The 17,974-nt window shown below is 40.4% G+C and overlaps 1 protein-coding gene across 4 annotated transcripts in view; it reads left to right on the top strand.

Annotated features, from left to right (window-relative positions):
- The window catches only part of INPP5A (inositol polyphosphate-5-phosphatase A), a 235,039-nt gene that overhangs the window by 111,457 nt on the left and 105,608 nt on the right, over positions 1–17,974 (top strand). For all 4 annotated transcript variants that reach the window (XM_082225339.1, XM_082225341.1, XM_082225340.1 and 1 more), the window contains exons 5-6: positions 13,719–13,782; positions 16,478–16,581. In XM_082225339.1, coding sequence (XP_082081465.1) covers positions 13,719–13,782; positions 16,478–16,581 — 168 coding nt within the window. The remainder of the gene's footprint in view (positions 1–13,718; positions 13,783–16,477; positions 16,582–17,974) is intronic.

Consider the following 17,974-nt stretch of genomic DNA (forward strand, 5'->3'; position numbering starts at 1 on the left):
AGGCAATTTTTTTAAAATGTAGTATAAACACTGACAATTGGGAAACCCTGGCCTGCAAATGCTCCAGTTGGAGGACAGCCTTTACCAAAGGTGTCATGGACTTTGAAGACGCTTGAATTCAGGACGAAAGGCAGAAACATGCTAAGAGGAAGGCTTGTTTGGCAAACCATCACCATGATCAACTCCTGCCCTGAAACTTATGTCCCCACTGTGGAAGGACATGTGAATCCAGAATTGGCCTACACAGTCACTTACGGTCTCACTGTTAAGACCATGTTCATGGAAGACAATCTTACTCGGCTACGAGTGATCTTCAGAGATGATGACACACAGCTTTTGTTTTTGAAATAAAGATACTCACACTATGGAGTGTAATATAACTTATTTCTTTGAATAAAGACACCATTTGGGTTTTTTTTTTTTTATTACTGACCTACTCTTGGCTCCAGTTCCTGACAGGAATCTAATTTGATGCCAGGAAAGAAAGGTATAATTACCTGATGTGCTTAGAGTTCTGATATTCTTGTCAAACTCCTCCTTAGTTTGCCACCCATGTGTTGGGGGTGTGGAGAAATTTGTTCTAGACAAGGGTTCAAAAAAACCTGAGAAGTTTCCTTGGGAAAATAGTTTCCAGTGGAATGCAGAGACTTGGTTCATTTGACCCCAGTGGTTGGCCCTGAATTGACTCATTCGCCAATGCAAGTCGATTTACTGCATTGGATTACATTGAGTTACTGAATCGGAAATTGCTGCTTATAAATTTATAGCCAGGTTGTTAAATATAACAATCAGACAAATTTACCCACCCCCCATGTATAGTTTAGATAGCGATGTATCAGGCTTATTTTTCTTCTGGTCAAAGAATTGCTGTTATGGCTTTTTAATGCCATTTGCTCTTCCAGCATTTAATCATTGCCTTGAAAAGTGCTCTGATAATAGAATAAGGGCTTTGGAGTTTGGATGGCTTAGTGGATTAATCTTCACCTTTTGTTAGCTTGGTTTGAATCCAGAAACTCTGATCAGAAAGAAAATATTCTGATTAAATAGCTTGGAAAAATAACTTTAAGATATGAAGGGCTGTCATCTGACATTGTTAGAACTTTGTACCACACCTGAAATTAGAAAACTGTTCATAATTTTTTTTAATTTCCTTAAGATATTCACAAGTATGGTCTGAATACCATTTTCCTGCATTAAGAAAAATGAGTGAGCATATTTATTACATTAGTATGTTGTGTGTTAAGGACTGGATGCTAGTTTTTTGTTTCATACCTTAGAGGATCTTCCCCATGATATCTGTGTATTTGAGTAGTTATTGCGTATAGGAAAGAGAGAAATGTTAAGTAAAAATGACGAGGTATTTTTACAAAGGGTTTCCGGCAGCAGATTGGTATTTTTTAAATTTCTGAGCAGTTTTTATGGGTTGGAGCTGTTATTCAATGTGATTTTTTTTTTATGCTTCTTTGGCCACCTTAGACTGAATTTCTAGTGACGCCACAGTGCTTTTCTTTCTTTTGGCTTTGTTGAAAAAACAGTAGTGTTCTTTTCCAGAAAATTTAAAAGATAAGAAATTCCCAAAGTAAGCAGCACTAAACTTCTACAGTGGTACCTCAGGTTACATATACTTCAGGTTACATACGCTTCAGGTTCAGTGGCGTAGCGTGGGGGTGCAGGGGGGGCCGGCTGCACCGGGCGCAACATCTGGGGGTTAGGGTTAGGGGGCGCAAATCCACGGGTTAGGGGGCGCAAATTACTTGCCTTGCCCCGGGTGCTGACAACCCACGCTACGCCACTGTTCAGGTTACAGACTCTGCTAACCCAGAAATATTACCTCGGGTTAAGAACTTTGCTTCAGGATGAGAACAGAAATTGTGCTCCAGCGGCGCGGCGGCAGCAGGAGGCCCCATTAGCTAAAGTGGTGCTTCAGGTTAAGAACAGTTTCAGGTTAAGAAAGGACCTCTGGAACAAATTAAGTACTTAACCTGAGGTACCACTGTATTCCCAAAACGGGACACAAGCTGGTTATATGTTTCATTTTGTCCATATATATTTTACTTTTAATAAACTAGAATCCCTCCATCTAAAAGCTAAACTCTGAAGAAGTTTGTTAGTGTCACACATGCATTGATTGAGTTGACCGTCTGTATCATAGCCTTTTTCAGTTAACAGCAAAGCTTGATTGCGTATAACTCATGTAGTACCATTATAAAGATACACATGTAAATGTTTAGTTTCTCTATTGCACCATAATAATTGGTATTAGAACAGTTTAAATACATCATAATCCCCACCCTCTCTGTTTTTCTTAGTAGCTATATGGCTGATTTTGCATATTGATGTTGACCATTTAAATGTATTGGATTCTTATAACTGAAATAAATGCTTTCTCCTCTGTTTAGATGTATTATATTAACTGCATTGGTTAGAGTGCATGGGCTGTTTGATGTGTTTTGGAGTAAAGGAGATAATAGCAAAAATTGTGAGTTAAACACTCCCAAGGGATTTAAAGAAAATATAAATGCACTTTTAATTATGATGCAAATTTACTACATGATCTAATCAACATGAAATATTATTGATTGGGCTTTTATGCACAGTGGTATAGCAGAGCAGCTTCATTTTTCATTATTAAAAGGCAAATTGAGAGCACTTTACTAAATTATTTTTTTATTAGCTGCACGTTTATCCAAATTATAATTTCGAAATTTATCCTTGAGTGAAAATGTACTTTTAATTGCGTACATATTGCTTTTAATCAAAATACAAACAGAGACAAATCAGAACTTGTATGGATTTACATCTTTTCAACTTCATGGTATGTTAGCTTTTATGATTAAACTTTTTAAAAATAATTAACAGGAGTTGTGTCCAATATAACTCATAGTATATTGGTTTCTTCAGTACAGTACATTGAAATTATACCTTGTTATTGATTGTAGTATATAATGTAAAAAAACCCCCCACAAAATCAAACCATGAGAATGTTGCATTGTTTTGGATTCATAAATCCCTATTGCCACTTCAGTTGCAGCTGGGGAGAGGACATATTTCTGATTGTCCCCCCCTTCCCCGGGGGGGGGGACCCTTTCTGCTTTTAGTAAACTAACACTTTAGGGAGAAAACTGCCTTCCCCCCCCCTGTTTCATGCATGGAGAGAGACTTTTATATAGGGGAGTGTTCAAAAGTACCTGGAAGTTATCGAAAGGTAAGATCTAGATTCCAGTCCATCCTACCCCAATCTTCGGTCCACAAATGTTACAGGACTATAACATAATCCTTGACAATTGGTCATGTTGTCTGGGAATGGTGAGAGTTGTTTCCCTGGGATCAAAGGTTAGGGAACAGACTAAGCGATCAGGGTTCAAATCCTCCCTCAACTATGAAGTTAACTGGATTACCTTGGGCCAGCCATTCTCTCTCTCTCTAACCTATCTCACAGCGGTGCTTGTTGAGAGGATAAAATGGGTGGAGGAAGAATCACACATGCTGCCCTAAAAAATGGAGGATTTAAAATGAAGTAATATAATAATAAATGTGCCTGTGGTATGTTGTAAACGTGAGAATCTGTTCCTATCATCAGAACATCACCTTTAGATTTTCAGTTTCTTGACAAAACTTGCAAATTGTGTAGTAAGACTGCGACATTTCATTAGCAAGTTTGATCCGATCACGAAATCAAAGAACATTATTTTATTTTTTTACAAAAAAATACTACCTCTTTGTATGCTAACAACATTGGATAACTGACAATAAATGAAGGATTACTTTTCCTGCCCATTGCCTAGACCCCCAAATACAGTATTAAGTCAAGTGTAAATCAGTGGGGATTTTCTTGCTGAAATACCTGGATTATTTGTTGATGGAGTTGGTCAATAAATAATTATAGAGATATTAAAAGCAAGGAAAAAAGAGCTCAGTTGCCAATTTGCATTCTCTACAGCTTTGTGAAGAAGTCCTCCTTAGCCTGAGCATTAAACTGAAACACTAATGAACATTTAAGCAGTATATTAGAATTACAGTATTTGATTTCTTGTAGTTTTTTTAGAGTATAGCCACAACTGTTTTCAGGCTTTCATTCTTTATTCTTGCTATATAGAAGTGCTGTAGCCCTAGATGACGATAAGTCTTTTGTCTTCAACTTGAAACGTATGTTGTGGAACTCTCACAGAGCCCCAGATAATATTGTAGCCCTGTGGTAAGTGAAATTAAGATGCAGCTCACATTGAGAGACCCATTGCAAAGGCCATGTCATTATTGTGTGGGCAAACCTACACCCACACATCGGAAGTTCAGCTAGGTTCTTTAGGTGAATCCAAGGGCTTAGTTATGCCCAGCGATACGTTCCCCAGGCCCCTGCCCTCTGATTGAATAGTAGGCCACTGCGCTGGTGCTTGAAATTTTGAAATCAAACTCCTCCATTTTGAAACTAACCTTTGCCATGTCTTCTTGGGGCAGAGCTGCTGCTCAAGACACAATTCAATGTTCCTTTGGTTCTAGGTCACCCTTTCTAAACACTTTCGGTTTTCCATGCTACTGCAATTTAGAATCAAAGAGTTAGAAAGACCCTCCAAGGTCTACCTCCCAGGGGGTGCAGAGAACGCCATTGTTTCAATATCCAGCCTCTACTTACTGGAAACATCCCATTGCCTGGATTCACCATGTAGCCACCTTCCTGCTCACTTCCTTCTGCAGCTCTAATAACCACTTTCTATCTCCAGCGTTTATTGTGCTGCTGCTCCCCTGTAACAATGCACACTGCCTTTTCCCAAACCGCTTCATCTGAGCTTATTCAGCCTGTCTCATTCACTGACCATAGCCTCACTTTTAAAACCCTTTCTTGGCAATGCAGAGTCACTTTGGTTAGCCCAATGTTGCTTTCTTCTAGCTGTTATCAGTAAGATGTTAACGATGGTGCGTACATCTTCCATTGGGAAGTGAGTGTCCTGTGCTCCCCTCCTTTCCTTTGTGGGGGTCCCATATCCTGGTTTGATAAACCTTCCCCTAACTGTTCTGTTGAAAATGGCAATGAAATGTTGGTTCTGGGCAGTGTTATTTTTCTAGAAAAAGAGGTTCCGGAACCCACCTGAGAGGTGCTGGAACTGAGTTCCGGAGAGTTCCTGTCCTGATTCTGAGACTCAGAGAAGGATGGCTGTGTGTATGGAATTTTGAAATTCCATTGTAGCTATCTTGTGACTGAGAGTATTCTGATAATTTGTAAAACCTTCAGGGCTTGCGTCCTTGTAAGGAACTGTTCCTTTCCCACAAACCTTTGTCCTTTCTTTAAAGGCTGTCTTGTTACACAGTAGTTCATCTTCGTTATGGTGATTTTTTAAAAAAAATAATTAACAGGTTTATTAATCTTGAAGAATTTATTATCGTCAAACATGAGATATTATTAAGTTGCTATTGTACAAAGCGTTTTGCCTCACTGTTGGAATGACTTGTCCTCTGCATTGGCAGACACAGAAACATTCATTTTGTTTCCTAATTAGAAGAACTGCAAGCAGAAGCTATGACAGAGTTCAGCTCCTCAATGTACAGCCTGCCAGGTTCCATAGCGCAGGCTTTATAAAATTCTCCTTAATTCAGGAACAGAATATCATTAACTTTGTAAGTGGATGAATACAATGGACAAGCAATTTAATTAACTTCTAACATTGAACGTTGGATGGGAGACAAAATGAAATTATGCACATATTTCTCAGGCAGGCAGTCAACCTTGAAAGGGGGCTTGATTGTGCTGGGTCAGACAAGGGGACAGCTCTGTCCAATTATTTCATATTTAGCCTTAGAATATGAAATTTGAAATTTGGTACTTTGTAAATCAATCGTCCCTTATTTTGAGGCAGCTTACAAAGATTCCCGGAGATACAGAACAGCACCCGGTGACTGTGACATGCTAAATACAGCCTTTTACCACATGATACCCTTCCCATTGAGAGATGACCTGGATAATACTAAATGAAATGGGCAATAATGTCTTCTCAACAAATTGAATTTGCCATCACCGAGTCTATTATAGAAGAAGAGATCCATGAAATACTAAATTGATTCGAAGCCAGGCGGTGTTCTAATTACAATTGCTTAAAGTCAAGTGATCATGGTAAAGTGGCTCAACTTTAGACTTAAATTTTCGACAACGTAACAATATCTTTTCTCTGAAACACAAAAGATCACGGTCGTTTGGTGCTCATAAACCACTGGAGGTGCGGGGTGCCATTTTCATATCTATTCTGTGGCAGAAGAATGTGCAGCATGTTGTAGATGCTGTACTTGGAACCACAGGCAATTTCATTAAAAGACCAGAATATATATTTTGCCACCTTCTCTTAAATATTTCCTGAAATCTTTTCCAAGTGGGTCTTCCCAGTTTTTGGTATATAGAAAATGAGAACAGTAAGAAATTGTCTGGACTAGAACCTTTCTGCAGTAGTGCTATGTTGTTATGAATTTTTTTGGGGGGGGGTTCAAGGGAGTTCTTACACAGAAGAGCATTCAGAAATGCCACATGTACCCCTGCCGTCTGAAATAATTCAGTTCAATCTAGCACCACAGACTTCTGCCGCTTAATTATGCTGTGTGTTTCGATCAGGCAGGATGATCTGTAAAGTTTTGTGAAGTGGGGAGACGTTAGGCCCTTTGTTTTAATGGCTGTTGACCATCTCGCACATCTGCACAGCCAATCATCAGGGATGATGGGTCTGACATCATCCAAAACATCTGGGGAGACCCAGGTTGGTGAAGAGTGTGGTAAACCATAGTTTACTGTTACACAAATGAGGCTGCTCAAACCCCTCCTTCCTCCCTTTTCATCTTCCCAACACAGCTGCCAGGAGGCAGTATTAAGCTTTTGCTTTCTGTTTTAAAATCACCAGTTTTCTGTGTCACGGGAGAGACTTCTTGTTAGATTAAACTATTGTTTATTGAGGCAAGCCAGGAACTAGCCCATGGTTAACCAACAGTATTTAAACTAACCAGAGTTCTCTCCCCCACAACCCGCCGCACACATGCACAGATAACAGACTCTGGTGAGTCCTTTTAAGCAATGCATTTAGCAATGAATAACACAGCATTCTCTGTTAAATCAGTGGCAATTTAAAAGAGAGAAATTAAGGTGCTCTGGCACCTGATCCTAACCACCAGGGACACCTTAACGGGCCTGCATCACGAAAGCAACTTCAAAAATGGCAGAATTATTTTGCAGGGACTGCTGGTCTTAAGATAAAGCAGTGGGATTGTTAAAGAGTTAATGCAAGTAATTTGATCCCCTTTTAAAGTTCCAAACGCCCGTGTATTGGATAGACAGGGCGTGATGTGAAAACAAAGCACAATAACAGTTTAACGCTGTGTACTTTGGCTGATAAGACAAATGCCGGAAATGATAAATTGCTGGACACCTAATTTGTTTGCAGATAAAAAGTGATAGATTATTTTTTAATGAGATGATTTGTGTACACAGTTTCCCCCCCCCCCCACTTAGAATAGACATTCACCCCAATCCAGGGAACAAAACACACACACAAAAAAAAACTTTTAACTGAAGGCATAAGATTACTAAAGAACTCCATGCCTTCCTCTGTACTGGGATATCTTTTTCTATCTGTTCCTGATCTCCAGATCCTGGATCTGGTTTGGCACCGTGCTGATTGACAGACGAAATGGCCCGCCTTACCCATCCATAGTTCAGGAGGGTGGTGGGAACAGGAGGATATGGAGCAGCATCTTCCTGCGCTTTTAATTATAAGTGAAAACTAAATGTATTCCATTTGCATCTAAATGAAGCTGTTAAGGAACACAAGCAACCCACCCAGCCTTCAAATTAGCTTTGGAAATGGGTTATGTCTAATAACGGTGGCCCATTTATATCCTTCCCAATACCTTGCAACACAAAAGGATGCAACGAAAGATCCTTTAATAAGAAGAAAAGAAACCACTAACCAGTAAATGAATGCTTTTATGTAAAAATGTTGTCATGATACCCAGAGTTATTGTGGCTCCTCATTTGCCGTTGCTCTTCAAACTGAAATATGGCAGCTAATAGACTACATTTTTCTAATGGAAAAATAAGTGCTCTCGACAGTCAGGTTTATAAATATGTAGAAAAACAAAAACAAAACAAAAAAACTCCTCTTTTAATTGTTTTTGGCCAAAAAGGCAGGTAATCAATAATATCAGACGTGACAAACATACTGGTGACACACGCTATAGTCAAAAGGACTGGCAAGAGATAAGGACTTCCTGTCAGCAGTGACCTATGCTAATTAATATTCAGATGCTGTCATTTTCCATGACAAATGGATTCCTTGAGCTATATTGATATAGTAGGTTAAACATTGAAAAAGTTAAGTTGCACTTTGACTTTAAATATTCATTAGAGCTAATTATGGATTTTATGACTACATGAATTACACTTTCTGAGTCGCCATTGGCAATTTATTTTACATTTATTTAAGGCACTCTTCATAATTGCAATATTAGCTTTAGCACGTTCAATGAGGGTTGTGTGCGGTGAATGTTTACTCTCCATGGTGATTATTTAAACGTTTTACTTTAAGTACTTCCGTGTAGTTGTTAAATTTGCACAAGTGAAATGACCCATAGATCAGCATCTAATTAACAATTAAGTAGACACGGTTGCCTTTAGACTTCATAGATATTTTCATATTTTATCAGAATAACATTTTCATGTCGTAAAAGTCATTATTGGTATGGCAGTTATTAGCTATGGATTCCCCACCCCCGCAAAATAGTATCAAAATATGCTTGCCATGCTGAAAATTTCCTTTGAGCTTAATTGGACGACCGAATGAACTCCAGTATATTACTGTTGGAATGCTCTGTGTAAATACTGATTGCTGCTCAGATACGTGTATTGTTGTCGTCATTATTATTATTATTAAATTTATACCAGCCTTCATCTGAGGATCACGGGGTGGTTCATAATATAAAAACACAAACATACATAATATGAAAACAAACAAAACAACACACACACACAGTTTAAAAGGCCGTAGATTGTTTAATTAGCCAAAGGTCTGGGAGAAGAGGAATGTTTTTCCCTGCAGCCTAAAGATATATAAACACATATAATTTTGTTTATATGCCACCTTCTCACAGTTCAAACCATGCTCAAGGCAGCTTTGAAAAAATAGGTATCAAACTACAACATGAGAAAAAGTCATAAATAAATAAAACATTAAAAAATGCAAAACAGTTTCCACATAAATCAAAACAAAATCTAAATAAAGATAGAAAAATCCAGCAGAAACAACCCCCTCCACCGACAACACCTCAGCCCAGATATGTAATGCAGCCGGTGAACCTCCCTGAGGAGAGCATTCCACAAACGGGGAGTTACTGCCCTTTCTTGTGTTGCCACCATCCAGATCTCTCATGGAAGATTCATATGAAGAAGGGCCTCAGATGGTGATCCCAGGGTCCAGGTGAGTTCCCATGGGTTTCATGTCTGTGTGGATATATATACTACTTTACCATATATATGTGGTAGAGTCCATATTCCATAGCACAGACAGAGTCCATATTCCATAGTACCATGCCAACACTTACATATGGATCAGCAGCTGCTGTAGGTATGGGCTGCTCTGTTTCATTGGAGAGAGCAAATCCATGCATACCAAGGAAATCTGCTTCCTTGATTGATAAAACTCTGCAAATGATGGGGCTCTTCCAGCTCCTCTCTGCTAAGAAATTGTGGCAACTGTATATTTTGAGAAATGTGATTAAGGAGCTTAGAAACGATAATGCCAATTCAGCAGAATGGAATTGTCTTATAAAAACTGAAATTCAATATCTGTCAACCATACTTCAAAGTTCATGAGAGTTATATCGAAATAAATGTGTTTCACTCAGATGTTGAAAAACAAAATAAGAATCCAGACCTTAAACTGGCACCAGAAAATAATAGTAATTAAAATGGGGGGAGATATTGTTTGTAAATAAGCCCAATGTGCTATTGGCAAAGGATTTTGTTTTTTGCAACAGAACTTAGAAAGTTCTGTTTCAGTCTTTCTGTGTAGAGTTGGGTGAATCTGTCAACTTTGGTTTCTGTCCATTTCTTCTTCTTCTATAAGTTTCCACATTTCCACATCAGTTTGTGTTTATTAAGGCCTCGTGAAAATCTATTGTATTTTACTGTGAACTCCTCCTAATACACATACAATTTTTCAGCAGTTTTTTGAGCTAAACTTCTAGGTCCTACCCAATTGGGATTTTTTTAGTAGCTTCTAAACTTGCGTGAAGCTGCTTTATACTGAATCAGGTCACTGGTCCATCAAACCTTGTACAGTGGTACCTCCGGTTGCAGATGGGATCTGTTCTGGAGGTCTGGCCGAATCCTGAGGTTTTTGCAAGTGGAGAGACCACTTCTGTGCACGCACGCACAGCAGTAGAGCGCTTCTGCACATGCACGCACGGCAAAAACCCAGAAATATACCGGTACTTCCAGGTTTGCCGCTTACATGTCCCGAAGTTGTTGGTTTTTAAAAAAAAATTATTAAGGATTTTCTTGTTTTACAAAAGTAAGTGTAATGCCTCGTAATTTTTTTCCATGTAACATTTTTACAAATCCGTTTCATTTGTTGAGGCATTAGGGGGAGAAGAAAAAAGAAAGGGGGGTGGAGGGAGGGAAGGTGGATGGGGGTGGGGTCGGGTGGCGGTGTTTCTATTATGCTTAATGTATGTAGAGTTTGGTGTCAGCGTTGCTTGTGTTGTTCACTTGTGTTCCTTTGGTGGTGAGAGAGGTTGGGGTTGACCTAGGGTGTGATTTTTTGTTTGTGATTGGCTGTGGTGATCTTTGTTTTTGTGTGTGAGTGAGGTGGGTGGGCGTTTTGGATCAGGTTAGCCATATTGATTTGTATGCTATTGGTGGATTATTGTCATTGTCCTGTTGGGCTGTGTATGTGATAAAGGGGAGCCATACCGGGGTGAAGGCGTCTTCTTCTGTTTGTCCCCGTGTCAGTTTCAGTTTATTAGTTAATTTTTCTAGTAGGGCTGTTTCCCATACATATCCCAAAGTTTATGTAAGCAGAGGGATACGTAAGCGGAGGTACGACTGTATTCTGACTGGCAGAAACAGGATTGAACCCTGCCCTCCAACACGGTGAAGTGTCTTGCAGCAGGCCCCACTCTAAAGGGAGTGAGGTAATAGAGGAAGTCAGGAGTTGGTGATGATGAGAGGAGCTTTGTGTTGGTCCTAGTGTGGAGAGGGGCAAACACTTTTTGGGTTCTGCTTCAAGGCGACAAAGGGTTGTATCCAATGCTAATTCCATTCAGAGTAGACCAACTGAAGTGAATATACATGACTAAACGTAGGTTCATTCATTTCAGTGGGATTACTCTGAGTAGAACTTATTTACAGATAAATGTTTTGGGTTGGGGTTAGGCAGAAAGCCTCCAAGATCCCAGCTGTGAGCTTTTCCCGCTACCTGAGATGGACAGGGATTGGGGACCACAGAGCATGTGCTTCTCCACTAACCTCTCTCACGGATTTATGGACACAGTGCTGATGGGATATGTGCAGGGAAGAGAGTGATGCTTTCAACCCAGAGGACGATGTGGTTTTTATTTTAGACTTAAGGGGCGGGGGGGGGGGGATGAGCAAAGGGAAGAAATCTTGGGAGTGGGAAGACAGGGACACCCTTCTGGAAGAGGCAGAGTTTTGGCTCACTGATTGCTGCATTATTTATGAGAAGCTGCACATCTAGAGATTAAACATTTGCTGATTTGTCAAAAGCACAAACATGAGGGTCCTGCCCATCTCCTTGACATATTAGTTCATCCAACGGAAAACACTGTCACACTTTTAATTGATGAGTACACTTTCTGGTGACCCAGGCAGCCTGCGCCAGGTTTTTATTATTATTATTCGTCCTATTTTTTATTATTATGCATTTATACACGGAGGAGGCAAATAAGTAGCAGGCGTTCTAAAGGAGGACTCTTCCAAGGTTAACCATTCTGAAGAAGGGCAGATTGACGGAATGGTAACAAAAGAAGAATGTAGTACAAGATAAAAAGGCTGACACCGAATATTTAATATCTTAATAGAATTTCATTAGCAATTAATAAAAGGCAGCTGCTGCTTACTGGTTATACACTAATGATACTCTGGCCTTTAACGTCCCAGGAATCACAGTGATAATTTTTTAAATAGCAATGTTCTTGAAGGGCTCCTCCTTGCAGAGATTTATTTGATATTAGCACTCATTCACATAGCGAGAATTCCTATGCTCAGGCTTTTGTCTATTCTGCAATTGCATAACTCTGGTGGTGGTGGTGTTTTTCCTGCAAAATTTAAGATGCTACCAAAGGGAATAGGGAAGTAATAACCTGATCATCAATAGATCCTGTTCTGTCAAAGCTGTTGCAGTGCCAATTTTCACCCAAAAGAGAGTTGGGGTGGGGAGAGAATGAACTGTCGTGTGAGGAATCCGCCTGAGGATTTTGGATGAATTTGCCAAACTGTTGTGTGTTCCATCCAGTTTTGTGCCAGAGTTCACTGTGATGTGGCCCAGAAACTGCATGCACAATGGTCTGGAGCCGGAGGAGGAATCATTATAGCAGAGCTTTCCAAACTTTTCATGTTGGGGGACACACTTTTTAGACATGAATCATTTAGCAACGTAGTAATTCAGTTTTACTAGCAAACTGGATGGAGGTCAAACTAGCCCCTTTCCAGCCCTGGGAGACGGATGGGGAGTGTTTGTGTGACACACCTACGCGCTGCAGCTGTCGCACTAACATGTCACGACACGCAGTTTGGAAGGCTCTGCATTACCGTCTTCATGGAAGCTCACTAGTACTCTGAGGGGCGTGTACAGGTACATGTTCTTGAAAGGATCACTCCTCCCAAATACCTGCCCTTGAAATCAGCAAGGGAAGGCCCTGTTTGTTGTCACATGGGCAGTGGTGGCCAGTAGAGAAAGGACATGGGGCAGGGCCTTCTCTGTGGTGACATCACATTTGTGGAACTTCCTCCTTGACTCACACCAGAGCACTGGACCAAAAAAGGACAGGGGGGTAGAAAGAGAAGAAACATAATGCAAAAATGGTGATATATAAATGTTCTTATCTATACTAATAATGATTAATAATAACCTCCTATATTCTGTATAAACTCATTCCAAATATCAGTATATTTACCCAAACAAAGTCTGTGTGTATAAGCAATCCATTCATATGTTGCATATGCTGTCGTGTCTTCAATCCATTGGTTAAAGGAAACCATAGTTTTGTTCTTCCAATTCATCAATACCAGTTTTTTTGGCCATAGTTAGGGCACATTTTCATTGTCCAGTTGTCAACTTCCATATGATAGTTATAGAATTCAAAAGAATATTTCTTTTCCTTATAGTCAGGTTTATACACTTCAGCACTTCCCCCAGATATCCAGGACTATAATACGGCTACCTGGACGCTGCTTCTTCTCAACAATGAGCTCCTAGAAATCCTTAAGGGTTTTTTGGTGCATATTTAAGTATGTTGTATAATCGTGTTTTTGTTGCCAGTTACATGTGCCAATTAGTAGTCAATGAATTCTGAAGTATCATACTGCCTTTAAACACCAAGAAGAATTTATTTTATTTTATTTTTTAGTTTATTGATTTTATGTCTTTCTGCACACTTATAATATTTCCGGTTTCAAACTTTTGGGAGTGGTTTCTTTATGTTTTGCTGACTTGGTTTCTCTTTTCTTACAGGCACTGGGAAGCTTTTACTTTCTACATGAATCCTTGAAAAACATTTATCAATTTGACTTTAAAGGTAAGTGGAAGCTACAATATTCACTTATCTGGAATTAAGTCTGTGAGGCTTACCTCTGAATAGAAACGTTCAGAATTGCAGTGTTCTGTTCTGCTCATATTAGAAGGAGCATCCTACATTACTTTTCCAGGACTATTTCCCCACTTTACACGGGGCAAGCCCAAGTTTACCTCTCAATGCACACTTGACAAGAAGCTGTGGCCAATCCTGGTCCTCTCACCAGTGTATTCCTGTGATTCCCAACGTTTTGAAAGTTGCCTGCCCTCTCACTTTAATATATATATATATATATATATATATATATATATATATATATATGCTTTCGTAGATTTTCACGGGTACAGGAATGCAGGTTTTGGTGTCTTCGGGTGTCTTCCCGTGTAAGAGTCGGGGTGTCTGTGCGACGTTTCGACGAGGTCTCACTCGTCATCTTCAGGCTGGTGCTTTCGGCTTCTTGTTACTGGAACAGAGATTGTTAACAAGAAGCCGAAAGCACCAGCCTGAAGATGACGAGTGAGACCTCGTCGAAACGTCGCACAGACACCCCGACTCTTACACGGGAAGACACCCGAAGACACCAAAACCTGCATTCCTGTACCCGTGAAAATCTACGAAAGCATATATATATATATATATATATATATATATATATATATATATATATATCAAAAGCTTCATTTAGCTTATTGAGACAGGTCACATTCATTCTACGTTTTTGCACCACATTTATTTGAAACATCATTGAAATTGTAAGTGAACTAATTGTCTCAATTGTCTCAATTTCATTATTCTTGTTGTAACCCAAGATAGATTGCCCGCTTTCTTGTAATTGAGGGTAGGGAAGGCAGAGGCCTGTCTTCAGTGAAGGATTGGAAACAGCCGTTCTGTGAGTGTTGCATTTCAAGGTTTAGTGGTCATAAATCCTCATCATCCTTTTGATGTGAAAGTAAAACCCGAGACATAACGCAAAGGATTCATAGTAGCATATTTTTATCCCTGAAAAAAGGGGCAATGTAAATTGCAGCATTGATATGAGAACTTGTTAATGAGAGATTAACTTGCCTGTCTGCTCAGTCTCTCCACCTGTAACAGTTTAATGGGTGCTGAACAATAATACGGGTCACTCTTAATCAAGTCAATTGTGAAGCTGCCCGATACATGCACTTACTCTTTAATGCTAAGTCTGGATTTTGTACCTGATTGCTTCCATCACCAAATACAACCTTCACCTTACTGCAATTTATTTATTATTTAATTACATTTATGTCTTACCTTTCCTCCATGGATCTCAAGGTGCTCTATAGAGGGTGACCAGTGACAAACACCATCCCAGCATCATCCTCAGCGCTGGTCTTTGGTCTTTCAAATTTTGGCGGTGCCCTTTGTGCAGCACTAAAATTCTGCCCCTGCTGCCTACTGCGCTCCATTCAAAAACATTGCTTTTGTGCCCCCTGCAGCACAGCACCGATCACGCTACCCTAAAACCACCTCTGTCATTAGCGTCATCAAAATGTTATTGGTCAAACGTATACGGTTTATAGCCAAAAAACGAATGACTCAAACAAATTTTAGAAAGCAAGCAAAGATTTTAAAAAAACAGCATAGTAAAACTCATAAAACATACAGGCACTTTATGGCACATCTCTCAGAAGGCTTGTCTCATGGTTTTTCCTGTGCTGGGAAGCTTTTAGCTGTGTTGAACTTAGCAGTCTTACGCATGCTAGACAACAGATGTTTTATTTTTCCCCCGTGATCCTATGAGTGACAATCAGCTGGAAGAATTTCTTTAAATTTTTTTCCCTTGGATTTTCATATAGCTTACAATGTAACATGCAGCGTATAATGACCTCTGCTATCTGGCATTCCCAGATGCAAAAGCACTGTTATCTTGGAATTTTCTTTTTACTCCCCTCAAAACAGTTTTCATTTTTTTGAAATCTCGGAGCTAGCAATGAACAAGTTGTAGCACACTGCATGCATAAATGCATGGCATCTTTCAGATCATGGTATGAAAGAGTGAGTAGCTTAGCTATATACCCCTCTACATCAGTATGAAATGGAGAACATGAATTTCCCCACCATGGACAGTTCTTACAACATGAGTGTCAGCTGTACATCAGTTGAGCAAAAACTTCTGAGACCTTCACTTGGTATTAATTGTCAGCAGCAACAAAATCTAGTATTTATGTCTGCGTTTTTTCTTCTGTTGTGTGTGTTAGAACCTCTTTGCAGAGGTAGTAACAATAATAATAATTTATTATTTATACCCCGCCCATCTGGCTGGGTATCCCCAGCCACCCTGGGCGGCTTCCAACAGAATGTTAAAATACAATAATCTGTTAAACATTAAAAGCTTCCCTAACAGGGCTGCCTTCAGATGTCTTCTAAAAGTCTGGTAGTTGTTGTTCTCTTTGACATCTGGTCGGAGGGCATTCCACAGGGCGGGCGCCACTACCAAGAAGGCCCTCTGCCTGGTTCCCTGTATCTTGGCTTCTCGCAGTGAGGGACCCGCCAGAAGGCCCTCGGCGCTGGACCTCAGTGTCCAGGTAGAACGATGGGGGTGGAGACGCACCTTCAGGTATACTGGGCTGAGGCCATTTAGGGCTTTAAAGGTCAGCACCAATACTTTGAATTGTGCTGGGAAACGTACTGGAAAGAGGTAGAGGTATTCTAAATGCTCCTTGTTTCTTCCTAGCTAAGAAGTACAAAAAAGTTACGGGGAAGGAAATCTACTCAGATACATTAGAAAGTACACCTATGCTGGAAAAAGAAAAGTTCCCACAGGACTATTTCCCTGAGGTAAGTATAGAATCATAGAATCTTAGCACTGGAAGGGACCCCGAGGGTCATCTATTCCAACGCCCTGCAATGCAGGAATCTCAGCTAAAGTACCCATTACAGGTGGCCATCCAATTTCTGTTTAAAAATCTCCACGGAGAGAGAGTCCACCACCTCTTGTGGGAGTCTGTTCTACTGCCGAACAGCTCTTGCTGTCAGAAAGTTTTATAGGCAAGAATGAAGCGCTTGGTTATGATCTTGTTTGTGCTAGTGACCTGGTTGGAGCCATTCTTGAATTATGGACTTGTAATTCTGCCCGTGATTTCACTCGGAAGCAAAATATTCTTGCATGGTCACCAGCACGTCCACTGGTAGACAATTGACCCATATTCTTTTAGATAAACTTACTATGTCTGCTGTAGTGAGGAGACTGACATAATTAAGTAAGGTCAAGCATGAGGTCAAGAAAGGATAGCCAGCTGATTCACCAATGGGCAAGAGTCATTCAGGTGTAGTCTTTTTAGAACCAGCCCAGGTGACAAAGAGATGGAGAAGCACAGGAGTGTAAAGAATGAAGAGGCACAGAGAAGTTAAGTTGAAGCCACAGGTAATGTTCTTGTAGAACATGCCGACCAGGAATGAAAATTTGTATAGGACTAAGGGAACAAGGTCACAAATAATGGTGGTGGAACAAGGTGACAATCTACTGAGCCTAGTTGCATCATGCTGATTCATCATTTGCATTTCCAGGGGGAAAACCCCAATCATGGCAAAAGACTCGAATCCACCCTGGAAACTCTTTCAGAGTAGCCCAGCCACAGCAGTAGATCAAAGTTAGAACATCAGTGGGCAGCCCCCAACACCCAGTCACATACCAGGCACAAAGGCTCATGGAGGGGGAATCAGCTGGATAAAACAGCTCATGCTGGAGGTCCATAGTTTGAATCCAGGTTGCAATCCATATTAGGAAAGATGGGGAAGAGCCCCCACACTCAGGCAAAGCTGAGTACAGTGGTACCTCAGGTTACATACGCTTCAGGTTACAAACACTTCAGGATACAGACTCCACTAACTCAGAAATAGTACCTCAGGTTAAGAACTTTGCTTCAGGATGAAAACAGAAATCGTGCTCTGGTGGCACGGTGGCAGTGGGAGGCCCCATTAGCTAAAGTGGTGCTTCAGATTAAGAACAGACCTCCAGAACGAATTAAGTTCTTAACCCGAGGCACCACTGTACCGCCTCAGTGGGATAATAGCCTGGCTCCTGCATGGACCAACCAGCCCTTTCGGTCTACCACACTCCTCCAGCAACCTGCATAGCCAATTCAGCCCCTCCATTTTTCCTGATGGGTAGCATTTCAGGAAGCCTACTCACCCCCCACCATCACCCCTCCATCCCTCTCTCCCCCCGCAG

Source organism: Podarcis vaucheri (assembly GCF_965113315.1).
Source record: "Podarcis vaucheri genome assembly, chromosome: 5".
Classification (NCBI taxonomy): domain Eukaryota; kingdom Metazoa; phylum Chordata; class Lepidosauria; order Squamata; family Lacertidae; genus Podarcis; species Podarcis vaucheri.